Source organism: Asparagus officinalis, chromosome 5 (assembly GCF_001876935.1).
Source record: "Asparagus officinalis chromosome 5, Aspof.V1, whole genome shotgun sequence".
In the NCBI taxonomy this organism is placed as follows: Eukaryota; Viridiplantae; Streptophyta; class Magnoliopsida; order Asparagales; family Asparagaceae; genus Asparagus; species Asparagus officinalis.
In genome coordinates this window covers 105,490,458-105,506,643 of record NC_033798.1, presented here as the reverse complement: position 1 = coordinate 105,506,643, position 16,186 = coordinate 105,490,458, and the positions used below count along the sequence as shown (strand labels likewise).

General features: G+C 34.9%; 1 protein-coding gene across 3 annotated transcripts; it reads right to left on the bottom strand.

Moving 5' to 3' along the window:
* On the bottom strand, positions 2,299-15,291 carry LOC109840510. Of its 3 annotated transcripts, XR_002246938.1 has the most exons (3): positions 14,965-15,291; positions 13,363-13,668; positions 2,299-2,521 (listed from the first exon to the last, which is right to left on the bottom strand). XR_002246938.1 is itself a non-coding variant. In XM_020409179.1 (2 exons), the coding sequence occupies exons 1-2, from the start codon at positions 13,559-13,561 to the stop codon at positions 6,857-6,859; spliced, it is 426 nt and encodes a 141-aa protein (XP_020264768.1). In that variant the 5' UTR covers positions 13,562-13,993; the 3' UTR covers positions 6,551-6,856. The 3 variants fall into 3 exon arrangements, 1 of the variants encoding a protein (XP_020264768.1); XR_002246937.1 differs by lacking the exon at positions 14,965-15,291 and having other exon boundaries at positions 13,363-13,756; XM_020409179.1 differs by lacking the exons at positions 2,299-2,521; positions 14,965-15,291 and adding an exon at positions 6,551-7,083 and having other exon boundaries at positions 13,363-13,993.

Sequence of the window (16,186 nt, the reverse complement as noted above, 5' to 3'; positions counted from 1 at the left end):
TCAACTCTCATATCCAGTTAGCCTGGGATTAGGACACAAATGGGATTAGACCTTTCCTCTAATTCCCAAAATGAGTAATAAGAAGTTTCAACATCCCATAGTATTAGAGACATGAGACTTCTCATGATCATTATACCTCCCACCTTACGCCTTCCCACACCAATGATATATTATAAATATTATAATATAATATGTTAGATTGGGTAGTCATTTGTAGTTTTAAAAAATATTGGGTGTTGTTTGTAAATTTTAAAACATTCATGGAGATGTTTGTGTTTTTGAAACAGTTAGGGGATTCCTTGAACTTTTCCAAGGTTTTGACATTTGTTGTAATATTTTGTAACTTTCAAGGGGTGGTTGTAAAGTATTCAAGGGGGTTGTTTTGTTAAATTTTTATGGGATTATTTGTAACTTTCAAAACTTTCAGGGGTTTTTTTGTAAATTCTTTTTTTGGAGTGTTTGCAATTTTTGAAACTCTCAATGGGTTGGTTGTAAAAATTTAAGGAGTTGTTCGTTATCTTTAGAAGGATGTTTCATATTTGCAAGTTTCATTGGAAAAGTTTAATAAATTTTCAAAGGGTGGTTCGTAAAATTTTCAAGGGGATATTTGTAATTTTCTAAACTATTAAGGGTTGCTCGTAAAAATCTCGGGGGCAGTTTGTAAATTTTGGGGGGTTATTTGTATATTATAAACTTTTCAGAGGACTGTTGTAATTTTAGGATATAGTTATAATTTCTAGATTTAAAAGAGGGAGTTTATAATTTTTAAAATTTTATGGTGCTATTTATAATATTTGATTTTTTGAGGTTTATTTGTAGTTTCTATATCCTAAAGGGTTTTCTTGCATTTTTTGATTTTTTCGAGGGCCTATTTAGAATTTTAGATTTCTAAAAGGTTGTTTGTAATTTTGTTGACCTTAGAAGATTGTTTGTAATTTTTGAATTTTGTAGGGGAATTTTCTCTTCTCAAAAACCTTAATTATTAGAATTATGGATAGTTTTAATTTAATGAGGATTCTTAGGTGAAGATAGAATTAGAAAGAAACATTTTGATTATTAGAACTTTGAATTTTCTAATTAAGGATAGATTTAATTTGATGAGGATTCTTAGTTAAAGATATGATTAAATAACCATATGCCAATTTCTGATAGGACAGATGGGCACGTGGCAATATTTTTGAGCCATGGCATGTTTTTGTGCTTTTAGAGTAGTTCACCGATTTCTCTTTATATACAACGTATACAAAGGAGGGATATAAAACTAGATAAGGGTACTCTAGATCGTCAAAAGTTAAAAGGAGTATTAAAATCAGATTACATCTCATATTCTCATCTTTATTTTGTTGATAGCATATGCTACAGTGGAGTCATGGACGAAATTGAAATTCATTTTTTTCACTTTTGCATATAAACACTGGGTCCAGTTTCTTGTAGCCATCATAAAAATATTTTCTTGTATTGTTTTCCTTGTACCTTTTCTGGCCAGACTATAATCTTTCTTTCTGTCCTAACCTGTGAGGCTCAAATAATATTGAGATGGAAGTTGCTTTGTTTCCCTTAATAAGTACTCTAAAAAAAACTCCTTGAAACTCTATTTTATCGTACGAGGATCAACTTCCTTGGGAAAATTCTTGTCTCTTGATCTTTGAAGGCCACAGATTAGAAATTTAGAGGTTTTTTCATCTTTCACTGGTCAACTTGGCGGGTAAGACACGAGTGAAAATATACATGCAAGGAGATTAAACCATGATGCTTTGATCAATGAACTAAATTGGTCCTCCTATATTTTACCATTTCGATGAATGATTTGATTGAAACTAGTAGAAGAGAGTAATAAACATCCGACAAACACTGTTATATTACTTCTCAGTTGTGTTAATCCAAAATTCTTATAAGTCTTCTCCATCTTTATGTTGCTGAAATCGATCTTTCTTCATTCCCCCAAGTAATATGAGATCATCAGCAAATACAATGGGGATTTCTTCTTGGACATGCAATCATCAATAACTAATGTAAAGTGGTAACAACATAACGTCAGCCATTGGTGTAAGTCTATTATGGTAGGGAATAACTTTATCTCCCCTTTAACAGTTACATTCCTTGTTATTATTCTATCATACATATATTTTAATCATAGTGATGTATCTAATAAATTACAGGTTGTGATATCTTCCTAATACAATAAAAAAGAGGAGCTTATATACATTCATCAGAAAAGGCCTCCTTTATCTCCCTCATTTGGCTAGTTAGTCATATAATAGCACTAACCCAAGCAAGCTTCAGACGATACATGCTATGTATGAAATGATAGATTGAAAGATTGTTATCGTTTATTTAAAATATCTATACAACAATTAAATCGTTCAGAAGCTAACGAAGGATGGCAAACAAAAAGAAAATGTACAATCTAGGAAAGATAGTCAAGTTTATGGACACACCAGTTCTCACATCCACAGCAAGGGACTGCGTATGCTTTACTTAACCAGCAGCCTCTGCAGCTGCACCACGGGGACCTCTTTGCCTGAAACATAAAGAATTAACAGCAAAAATTCAGTGTCTACTGCCAGACTTGCCAGACTTGAGCAGATCAAGATAAGTGTCATATGATATTACTCAGATATATATTAAGAAAACATAAAAAGAGCAACTAAACAATATTATCTTTCCAGAGATTACATCTATACAAGAGAACTATGATCACCCTATGCACGGATGTACCTGTATAATCACAAATACAATTTATGTGAGCAAGCACACAAAGAGGACTTAGCTGACATATTATTGACATTATGTTTACCAATTTACCGATTGTATATACAATTGAGTTCACCAAAAGGATGAACTATTCATATAATCACAGTTCGTGTTGAACTATTCATATAATCATGTTGGTTGATAACCTCTACATTTCCAATAAGTATCAAATAACCACCGCAGCCAAACGTTTAAGTCTTATCAATTGCCAGAAACAAATGTAACCTTGTTCCTCAACGAAATATGAAGTTGAGAACCCCAATTAAATTTTTGCTGCAAGCTTATCAATGCTGGATATCTATGCCTTAAAGAAAGGGTATAATTCATATCATAAATTTTTTAAGTAACAATTCACAACTGATAGTTTTTAAAGTACCAATTCATATCTTACATAACAGTTCCAATTAACAAATTGTGCTCTCTTCCCAATAGGGAGCTACGCAATGAGAATCTCTAAAATGTCGCATTTTCCCCTCTACAAATCTCAATTACACCGAGCCAATCCATATAACTTCTATGGCATCCCAACTCCATAACTTGTGAGGCAAAGAAAAACGGTGGATGAACCTTCCCCCTCAAAGATCTCATCAGTTGCATAACATGTGAACTAAATGTTGATCGCAATGTTTCAGAATGCTGTTTCAAAGCCTTGTTTTTTTTTCTTGCCCATCAATTTCATCGGAGAATTCATAATGAGCACAAATGAAGCATTCGCCAGACCAAATGGTGGCATTCTTCTTGAATGAAGGAGAAGAATGTTTGAGGAAGACGACCTCTTGGAGACATCGAGCACGAAGTGAACATAAAGAACAGAATATTATTTTTCGTATGAGAACGGGTTGCTTTTGGAGAAGAGGACAAACACATTGTCCCCCCACCCCCCACCCTCTCTATGTGAAGGAGATTATGTGTTGAAGATGAATGTTGCTCTAATTTGGGAATGAGATATTATGGACACATGATTTTAGGATATTGACTATAGAGCAAGGTTTTAAATATCGGTTATCGGGGATTTATCTGACGGTCAAAATCAATATCGGATAGCGGATATCAAGGATATATTAGGAATAAGTAGTATTTATCGGAGTGATATTATCGGATGGCGTATATACATAATATAATATTCTAAAATGTAACTCAATCATACTTAATGAAATATAAACATATCAAAATGTAAATAATCATGTTTAGGTTCACTAATCAATGGTAGAAACTTGCTTCTTGATCGCACGATGAAACCCTTCGAGTGCATAGTTAGTAAAAATGGAATAACATACAAGCAAATAACAAGATAACATAAAGAATGAAGAATCGTAAACATAATTATTGTGTAATCACGGGATTATAAACTAACTTACTAAGTTGAGATTTAATAGTTATGAGCTATGCCAATATTCATAAACAAACATAAGCTAATCACCAAACAATCAAGTTCCGAAAGTAACAAATAGTTTATAATTCTTGAACATCCAAAGAGCAAACCCAAACCCAAACCAAAGGCCAATAATTTCGATATTTTGAGGCGACAATATTGGCTGATAACTCACTTTATCGCTGCATTATCGTCGATAAACATCCAAAATGATAACCGATTTAAAATCAAACTTATCATAGCGGAAGGCCCCCAAAACCGATAAATCGCCGATAATATACGTTTATCAGTCGATATTTAAAACAACGTTATAGAGTTTCTTTGTGGGGGGTTAATAATAAATGTTTACTTGAGGAATTTGAATGAAAAATAGAACAAATAGTGTGTTCACACATCAGCACACACAAGCCAAGTGGGCTGGTGTGACACACAAACCCACTTTTACCCTGCACACGCGCACACATACATGCACGCACGAACTGCATGCCCATACTTCCTTTCTTGAGCAAAGGCTTGTAGGCTAAACCTAGGACATTCCAAAGGCGAACAAAAATTTTATGACCTTACCTAGGCCTGAAGAACATGGATTTATTTCTAGTGGTATTATTGTTCATAAACAATAAGTCAATATGCAAAGTTATCTTCATGCATGGGCTCTTGACTGTACATTAGAATCGACCGAGCAAACAGTAGCTCTGCATATAGAACATAACAATTGGAATGCTACAGAGAGCTCTAGCAATCCCATGGGACAACAAGTCAATGATATAGCACCTTCAAGTGCCAACAAAGCAAAAAATTAATCATGGCACATGCGTTATACGCATACGTAAGACTCCGACATTGTGACGATATAAGGATAAGAATCTATGTTAACACAAGTGACCTGACTTTGTCATTCCAACAACGCTTTACCATTAATGATGTGAAAGTGACTTGAATGTCCAAAGTACAATCCTGCAGTGCTATCAAAAGTCTAATATGACAGCGTCACCAAAATCCAACATTGCGGTTGCATGAAGAAACGTAAACAAAAGCTATGTAGATAGCCTTGCTATTACTTTCCTAGCTCACCTATTACAAGAAATATGTTGTCCCTTTCACATAAGAATTTGGCATTATAAAATGGGGAGTGCGGGATGAAGAGTGAGCATCGGGACAGAGAAAAAGAGAGGAGTTAGAAAGAAGTGAGAGACAAAGAGAGTTATGTTCTTTATTTATGGGATTCTCTAGTGATATTAGAAAGTGGTCTCTTTTATAATCTTCTCTTTTGTAATTAGTAATTTCTGTGCTATGTTCGCCCGTGAACATATGTCATACTGATCGAACCACGTTAAATTCTTGCGTGTTTTTCTCTATATCTATTGTGTTTACATAGTATGTGTTATTATTGCTTTGTATAGACACTTTTTGTGTCTGTAAAATCCCCCGTTTCAGCAAACAGGGGACGCTGTAACGGGGGACTTCACAGGCACAGAAGGTGTCTATGCAAAGTGGATAACAGCACAATACTGCATAAACACAATAGAAATAGAGAACAACACACAAAGATTTAATGTGGTTCGATCAGTATGAGCTACGTCCACGGGCGACAACAGCCGAGTTCACTAATCACAAAAGAAAAAATTACAAAAGGGATCACTCTAATCTCACCAGAAAATCATACAAAGAAAATAACTCTCTATGCCTCTCTCTCTTCTCTCTAACTCCTTTTTTTCTCTGTCACGATGCTCACTCTTCATCACTCACTCACCATTTCATAATGCCAAATTTATGTGTGAAAGGGACAATATATTAGTTGTATAAGATGGGCTAGGAAAGCAATAGGAGGGATATCTATGTAGCCTTTGTTTACATTTCTTCATACAGCCGCAATGTTAGATTTTGGTGGCGCCATCATATTAGACTTTTGATAGCGTTGTAGGATTGGACTTTGGACATTCAAGCTACTTTCACAAATCTCCACATTGACCCACATTGACTTGAATGTGATAATTCTTCTTTTCACTCTTGCCGTCTTGCCAGAAGCCCCTAACGGCCTTAACCTCCGCTATCTTGAACTCTAAACAATTTAATGCAATGCTCGAACTTGTACGAAGGTACGAGCTTCGTTATCATATCCACCGGGTCATCTACAATACTAATTTTCTCAATCTTAATGACTTTAATTTCACCGATAAAATGATACATGACATCTTTATATTTGGTTCTTTCATGATACATCTGATGCTTTGTCAAATATATAACACTCTGACTATCACAAAATACCGTAGTAACACCTTGATGTAAGTTGAGATCTTTAGCGAGGCCTCTCAACCAAATAGTTTATTTCACTATTTCTGTTACCACTATATAATGTCTCTGTAGTAGACAAAATAACTATCAAATGTAGAGTCGATTTCCAACTAATGACACTATCTGAAAGAGTAAATACATAACTTGTGGCTGTCAGGGATCGTCTCTTATCTAAATCACCCGCATAATCTGAATCAGAATAGCCAAGTATTCTACAAGCTCCTGCTAAAAAATATAAATCAATATCAGCATATCCTCTCAAATATATAAGTATCTATTTCACAGTCTGCTAATGGACCTTTCCGGGCTTATTTATATACCGACTCACAACACTGATTACATGTGAAATATCTGGACGGGTGCAAACCATAGCATACATAATGTTTTTACTGCACTGGCATAAGAAACACAAGACATGTACTGCTCCTCTTCAGTCTAAGGTAACAAATCTGCTGAAAGATGAAAATAAGTAGCAAGTGGAGTCTTCACAAGTTTGGCATCAAGCGTGTCAAATATCTCCAACACCTTCTTAATGTATTTCTTCTGTGGTTTGTTCCTGTAAATATCCATCCCCAAAATCTTCTTCGTTGCTCCCAGATCTTTCATCCCGAACTCATGCTTGAGCTGAGATTTTAACTCGTTAATATCTGACATGCCTTTAGCTGCAATCAACATGTCGTCAACATACAAAAGCAAGTATACAACAGAACTATTATTGTGTCTTTTATGATAAACACAACTAACATATTTACTCCTAAGCTAACCATGCTCAAACATAAAAGTGTCAAATCTCAAATACTACCATCTTAAATACTGCTTCAACCCATAAAGCGATTTCTTTAACTTACACACACGATCTTCTTTAGCTTCAACAAAGAACTCATTTGCCTGATGTATAAAGATCTGCTCCTCAAGCTCACCATGTAGAAAGCCATTTTTACATCAATTTGTTCAAGTTCTAAATCAAAGTGAGCAACCATAGCAAGCAACACACGAATTAAAGTATGTTTTATAATTGGAGAAAATACTTCATTAAAGTCCACACATTCGGTCTGACTATAACCTTTAGCTACCAAACGTGTCTTGTATCTAAGATTTGTATTCGAGGTTTCTTTTTTCTTCTTGAACACATGTTTGCAACCAACGACTTTTTGTCCTCTTAGTGGCTTAACTAACTCCTATATCTGGTTCTTGTGAAGAGACTCCGTCTCTTCAGTCATCATAACAGTCCAACCTGCAGCCTCACTGCTACTAATAGCTTCCTTGTAGATAGAAGGCTCTAGAATCTCAATCGATTCTGCTATGCTCAAAACATAAGCAACCATGTCTGCATAACATTGAGGAGGTCATATCTGCTTTTTTATTCTTCCGATAGTAATATTATATTATTGCTCTTGTTGTATATCAGCATCTAAAGTTGACCTTCGGCAGTATCAACTTGTTCAACAAGAGCATGCTTGAGCACTCCCTTTGAAGCAGAGTTCTCTAACTCCATCCACTCGTTAGACTCCTTTTCAATACCTCCACTATTAGCAACAAATTCCTTTCTCGGGTGTAGCATAGATTTCTCATCAAAAGTAACATCATTACTAATAATAAACTAGATGAATTAGGATCAAAACACCACAATCTATCTCTTCACCTCAATAGCATACCCTTAGAAAGGATGCTTCGCTCTAGCTTCAAGCTTACTATCATTAACATAAAAATAAGCAAAGCAACTAAATATTCTTAAATGAGAGTAATTAACAAGAGCACCAGACCATACTTCTTCTAGAGTCTTAAAATCAATTGCTATAAAAGATCTATTTATTAAATAGCAAATTGTATTGATTGCCTCGGTCTAAAAATCTTTTGACAAACCGGCATTAGAGAGCATGCACCGAGCTCCCTAAAAGTGCACATTTTTTCTGCAACTCCATTTTGTTGTGATGTATGCCGAACTATATGATGATGCACAATACCTTTATTTTTGCAGAACTAATCAAATTCTATAAAACAAAACTTCATCTCATTATCGGTTCTGATGTGCTTCACTTTCTTTCCTGTTTACTTCTCAATCATAACATGTTATTGCTTAAAGATTGCAAATACATCACTCTAATGCTTCAAAGGATACACCCAAGTTTTTCTAGAATAATCATCAATTAACGTTAGCGAAAAACGAGCTCAACCTTTCGATAAAACCTGAGAGGGACCCTAAATATCTGAATGGATATAATCTAAAATACATTTGGTTCTATGAACACCGGTACTAAACGAGACTTAATGGTGTTTGCCGAAAAAACAATGCTCACAAAAGTCTAATTTGCTGGTTTTTTACTACAAAGTAGACCTTGTTTGCTCAACACATCTAGTCCTCCCACTCATTTGCCCTAATCGCATATGTCATGAATGTGTAGTATCAGAATTTGAATCCTCTCAGGATGACATTGTTGTAGCACTTGTCACTGTACTACCTTCAAGAATATAGAGGATATTCATCTTTTTTTCTTTCATAACAATAAGAGAGCATTTACTATTAACTCTCAAAACTCTACCTTCAGCTGAAAACTTAAAACCATTGGAGTCAATGGTGCCTAAAGAAATGTGATTCTTCTTTAACTCTATTATATGTCTGAAATTGCTCAATGTTCTAACAATATCATCATGTATTCTAATTTTAATTGATCCAATTCCAATAGTCTCGCAAGGCATGTTATTTCTCAACAAGACATTACACCATCATAGCTGATATGTAACAAATCAATTCCTATGAGGACACATATCGTAAGCACAACCCGAATCAAAAACCCTCTCGTCTTGTGAATGAGTATCAACACAAACTAAAAGAACTTCATATGAACTGGAAAACTCTTCAATGACAATGGCAATTGAAGGTTTCACTTCGCAAGATTTTGATTGAGAATTGTCTTTTGCTTTGAGCGCTCGACAATTAGGTTTTACATACCCAAATTTGTGACAGTAATAACATTCAACATTTTTTCTTGACCTTGACTTTGATATGGACATGTTTGTAGATTTACCTCTACCACCAACACCTTTTTCAGAACAACCACAGACGAACAAGCCTTTAGTTTGATTCTCACCTCCTACTACAGAATCTTTCTGTCTTAATTCTTTTAAATGTAAGTCTGATTTGACATCCACTAAAAAAGTATATATTTACTAAACAACATACTACTGAAAAAATTCTCAAAAGAGTGAGGTAATGAACATAACAAAAGAAGGGCTTGATCTTCTTCCTCAAATTTAACATCAATATTCTTTGAGTCCATAAGAATAATGTTAAGTTCATCTAGGTGGTCTTTAATTAGCGTACCGTCCTTTACACGAAGGGTGAAAGAGGTTGTTTCAAATAAAGCTTGTTCATAAGAGGTTTCGTCATGTACAAGCTCTTAAAGTTGAGTCACAAACCAGCGGCGGTATCTTCATTAGCAACCTCCCGCAGGACCTCATCAGTCAAACAAAACTGTATGGCGCTATACGCTTTCATCTCCAGCTCTTCTTTCTCATCATCGGGTATGAATTCCGCAACTTGTCCTTCCCAGACAAGACTATGAACAATTCTTGTTGCACTAGGAGAGCCCTCATTTAACTCTCCATAAACTGAAACTGTTTCTCCTGTCAAACTTCTGCATTTTATACTTTATAGAAGACATCTTGAAGTCCACTAGAATAACACTGCAGCTCTTATAGTAATTTATTACAACAGCGGGACTTCACAGATACAGAAGATGTCTATATAAAATGGATAATAACACAATACTATATAAACACAGTAAAGACAGAGAACAATACACAAGATTTAACGTGATTCGATCAGTATGATCCATGTCCAGGAGCATAAACAGCAGAGAAATTTACTAATCACAAAAGAAAAAATTATAAATGAGACTACTCTCTAATCTCACCAGAGAATCACACAAAAAAAGAACATAACACTCTCTCTCTCTTCTTTCTAACTCATCTCTTTCTTTTTCTCTGTCCTGATGCTCACTTTTCATCCGTCACTCCTCATTTTATAATGCTAATTTTTGTGTGAAAAGAACAACATATTAGTTGTAATAAGTAGGCTAGGAAAGTAATAGTAGGACTATCTACATAGCCTTTTACATTTCTTTATACAGCTGCAATGCTAAATTTAGGTGGTGCCATCATGTTAGACTTTTAATAGCACTGGAGGATTAGACTTTGGACATTCAAGTCATTTTCACAAATACCCAACTTGATTTAAATGAGATAATTCTTCTCTTCACTCTTACTGTCACGCCAAAAGCCCACGAGCTTAACTTCCGCTGTGTTGAACTCCAAGCAATTCGAGGCAATGCTCAAACTTGTGCTAAGGTATGAGCTTCGTCATCATATCTCTCGATTTATCTGTAGTATCCATTTTTTCATTCTTGATGACTTTAATTTCTTTTATAAAATTAAATCTAACATCTATATGTTTGGTTCTTTTATGATACATCTGATGCTTTATCAAATGTACAATACTCTGATTATCATAAAACATCATACTAACACCTTGGTGTAAGTTGGGTCTTCAACCAGACCTCTTAACCAAATAGTTTCTTTCACTGTTTTTGTTACTGTCATATACTCTGCTTATGTACTAAACAAAACAACCGTCAACTGTAGAGTCGCCTTCCTACTTATGGCACTACGTGAAAGAGTGAATACATAACCTATCAGAGATAGTCACTTATTCAAATCACCCTCATAATCTGAATCAGAATAGCCAAGTATTCTGCACTCTGGATTTGTGTTCCTGTCAAAAAATAAATCAATATTAACAGATCCTCTCAAATATCTAAGTATCTACTTCACAGCCTGCCAATGAACTTTCAGGCTTATACATATACTGACTCACAACACTGATTGCATGTGAAATATCTAGACGGGTGCAGACCATTGCATACATTATGCTTCCTACTACACTATGTAAACATAGTAGATGTCTACACAAAGTGGATAATAATACAATAGCTCTACAGATAGAACATAACAATTAGAATGCTACACAGAGCTCTAGGTATCCTATAGGACATTGTCTAGGACAACGAGACAATGATGTAGCGCCTTCAAGTGCCAACATGGCAAAGAACTAATCACTGCACACGCATTTTATGCATTCGTAAGACTCAGACATTATGATGAGATAAGGATAAGAATGCATCTTAACAGAAGTGACCTGACTTTGCCATTCTAACAACGCTTTATTATTGCTAATGTGAAAGTGATTTGAATGTTCAAAGTCCAATTTTGTAGCGCTATCAAAAGTCTAACATGACGGCGCCACCAAAATCCAACATTATTACGATCGTATGAAGAAACGTAAACAAAAATTATGTAGTTAGCCCTACTATTACTTCCCTAGCCCACCTATTACAGCTAATATGTTGTCCCTTTCACACAAAAATTTGGTATTATAAAATGGAGAGTGAGGGGTGAAGAGTGAACATCGAGATAGAGAAAAAGAAAGAGAGGAGTTCGAGAGAAGAGAGAGAGACAAAGAGAGTTTTTTTATGATTATATGGTAAGATTAGAGAGTGATTTTCTTTATAATCTTCTCTTTTGTGATTAGTGAGTTTCTCTGATGTTCTCGTCTATGGACGTAGGTCATACTGACCTAACCATATTAAATCATTATGTGTTGTTCTCTGTCTCTACAGTGTTTATATAATATTGTATTCGTGTCTATGATGTCCCCCGCTGCTACAACGGTTGAAGATTTGACCTACGAGGTCCTTGGACAACTAATAGGATGTTGACCATTCATGTGATAGGGACATGATATGTACTTAGTCTATATCTGTTCTCATAAAATACTCGATTATTTGAACAACCTAGAATTGAAAACACTGAACAAGGTTGCTCAATTCTTCCAGAGTTTCTGCTTACATTTTTTGTTAGTGAAATTTCGCTGTCATTTCTTCTCCTTGCGGGAATATTGAGATTTTTACAGTATTTGTTGAGTCACGCTACAATATATTTCTAAAAAATAAAATTTTCACAAGGAAATGGACTATATAAAGCCAATTATTCTCTCTTCTAAATAATAAGGCACATTTTATTTATTGTGTTGTTGTTTGTGGTGCTGCTGCTGTGTTCTTGTTCTTGTTTACATACACATGTTTTCTATTTAAGCCTCCAGGAAGTGACTTTTTTTTTCTTTTTTTTTTCTAAAATTTTACATTTTACTTCTCCTAATTTTCCAAATTACACTATCAACTAACATTTCAAAACTAAAGACACAATTCTTATTTCAAACCCAACTCTATAACCTTAAGACAATAGGTTAGGACCTGGGCTTCATACCAACGACGCAAACGACACAGACGAATGAAATTGTTTTTCTTTCTTGTTTTGAACACACCATGCTTAGTAGCATCCACTAAGTTTTTATACCACCTGCAATCATCATGATTCCAAGAATATAACTTACAGCCAAATGAAATAAAATTCAAGGCCGAAGTTCAAGGCCGATTATGGCACATGACTGTGTTCGGTGATCAAGTCCAAATCCGATAACTTGCGCACACAGGTTCAAGCCTGAAAATAAAACCACCGCTACAACTATTTAGAACTTAAAAACTCTATGCGGTTTAGGAGCCTTCCTTCAATGGAACAACAACTCAGTGCAGTTGCGGATAGTATAAGCTTGTGTTGCTGATATTGCTAGCTCTTCATGATATGTCCCCAAAATCTAATTAATTACAGTATGTTTAATTACTTAAATAGCATATAGACTCGTATAATTTCACATATTTTTAGGCCTCGTTCATGAACAAATACTCTGTTAATCGTGCATGCTCACCTGTTAATTTCTGGAAAACTGACATTAGCGAAAACTAAAGACCATCTGGGGATTCTTTTCTTTAAACTACAAAACACAAAAAACTCAAAAAAAAAAAAAAAACATAATTGAGGAAACTGACCGGCGTTTGAGGGGGGAGAGTGGATTTGGGTAGTCGGAGTTAGCGGATGGGGACCCGGATCCGAAACCTTCGACGGGGAATCGATGAGAGGGGCGTACATGTAGGAATCCGACAACAGGTACTCCGCTACCGCCTTTACAAACCCTCGTCTTTTCTTTCTTTTGCTCGTTGCCCTCCTCTTCTTCACTCCTTTCTCCATCTTCTTCTAAATTTTTTTTTCCCTTTGATTTCTGATACCCTAATTTGCGGAATTAGTTTTTCCCCCCTTTCTTTAATTTATCATTTGAGTTCCTTTCTTCGAGCTCTCTGTAAGCGGGACGCGTGGGTTTGAGAATTTTTGGAGAAAATCATGAAGAATAATTCTACGAAAAATGCTTTGGGTTTTTTTCGATATTGGTCCCCCAAATATTTCGTGTTACTGTTCGAAATTAGTCCCCCAAATCAACATGTTTTGAATTAATCCCTCAAATCTTTACACTTTGAAATTAGCCCCCGAATCTTGATATTTTGCATAATCCCTCAAATCTTTATATTTTGAAATTAGTCCCAGCCCCGATGCTTTAAGTGTTTTGAAATTAGTCCCTCTATTACACTTTACCATCTAAATTGTTAATCATGATTGGGTTAATGGTTAGTTAGAAATGAGTAATTTCCAAATTAACTAAAATCAGTACCCAACTCCTCCAAAATCAAGTTCAAGATCGGCTCCCCCAATATGTGCTCCATTGAACTCTTTTAAAGGTTCAAGTTAGGATGCATAAGGGTATAATTGCTAGTAAAACAAAAAATGTTAAAACATTTGGGATTAATTTCAATTAGCCTCTGATTAGAGAGACTAATTTCAAATGATTTAAAAGGTTTGGGGACTAATTTCAAAATGTGAAGATTTGTGGCTCTAATTTCAAAATATGAAGATTTGAGGGACTTAATTTAAAATATCAAAATTCTAAATATTATTGTAATGCACACAAAAGATTAGGTTCAAGAAAATGCTAGCTGTTGGAAGGATCTTTTAACAAAGTTCATGATTAATTGTTTAGCAGAAACCTTCTTAAGAGAACAAGTTTGGCACGAAACAATTCAATCCTTAATTGTGTGATAATTAATCCAAACAAATTTAACCATATATTAACCTAAAGATTATGTTCAAGAAAATGCTAGTTCATTTTATGATAACATGTTGGAAGGATCTTTTAACAAGTTCATGATTAATTGTTTAGCAGAAACCTTCTTAAGAGAACAAGTTGACACAATAAAATTGAATCCTTAATTGTGTGGTAATTAATCCGAACATATTTAACCACATGTTAATCCAATATTTCTTTCCATTGTGGGATTAAATCCCATCTCATGTACTTGTGAGACCAAATCAACATTTCTAAGTTGTGTTCACAAGATTTATACAAAGCAAGAGTCCTCAACCCGTTACTTGCATGCAATTTCATCAACTAGCTAGTTTCATCCAATCATAAATGATCAAAAGAAAAGTATAGGAATGAAGAACAAAAACACCCGCCCAGTATAGTGTCAAGAGAGAAACACTAACCAAGAGAATAATGAATCTCACGCTTACTTAACATTGCATTAATAACTTAGTCTTACCATGCGTAGATCTTCTTCGATCAACAACAAGAATTAAGGGAAACATTAATTCACCAAATGCCATTGAGATTTGAGAGAGTTTTAAGAAGTGCCAGTTGTAACTCAAGCAAGCAAATATGCTCCTTGGTTCTCTCAAGCAACACATCAACGTCTACGTTGCGACAACCAGGGACGAGCTTCTTCAGTTTCATGAATTTACTTAGCATCAAATATCTCCTTATCTTTCTCCTCCTCTGAGAATATTTTAGAGGCCCCCCACTCATCTTCAAAGTATTGAGTGAGTAAAGAGAGGGAGTGGAGTATAGAGATAGGCAAGAGAGAAGAAGTTATTTATATTGGAAAGAAATTTGTTAGTGAGCCAAACTACAAAGTTATGGGTGAGGAGTGAGGGGGTGAGGGTTATAGTTTTATACTTCAAATGGTTTGGCATGCCAAGGGTTCTTTTAGGTTGTACAACTAGGTTCATATAGTGATATAATTTTTTAAATGTGCCTTTGAATCTGTGGCTAACAAGATTCGAATATAGGTTACTATGATACAATATTGTCAAATGATGTTATCATTGTATCAAAAAGCTCCAAAGTGATAGTTTAACATTATAGTTTTATATTCAACATTCAACATATTATCTTGATTAACAAAAAAAAAGACAAGTGGGTAGAGAAGAATTTTGTATCACTTGAAGAGATTTTCTACATCCAAATCTCTACATCCTAAATTGTAGAGAACGCCTAAGTGGATGAATGTGATTGGTTAACACAACAATGAGCCCCACAACTAAGTGGGTTTTTATATAATTTATTTAATTAATATGATACATGTAGTCTATAGAGTAAAAAAAAGGGATTATTGATAAGTGGTAGCCATCCTCTACAATCTATGATGAAGAGGATCCTGTGGGCCTGTGGCATTTGGAAAAGCCAAGCAATTGGAGTAATAAGGCCACGTGGGTAGAGAGTACATAGACTGCTCAGATTAGAGAAGGTTCATGTACTAGAAAAGCTATCCTACAACTTCTTATCCAAGATCACAACTTCGTGCACGGGAACATTAATGAGAGTTGAAGTGGTAGAATATACCAGCTCAAATAATCTGATCTTCGCAATTGTTTCTTATATGATATATATATGTACTCACACTATCGCGCATCAAAGAATCCTTAATATGATCATTTTGTATTTGTGAGCATAACCTTCAATTGAGCACGATCCGTTGTTGACAT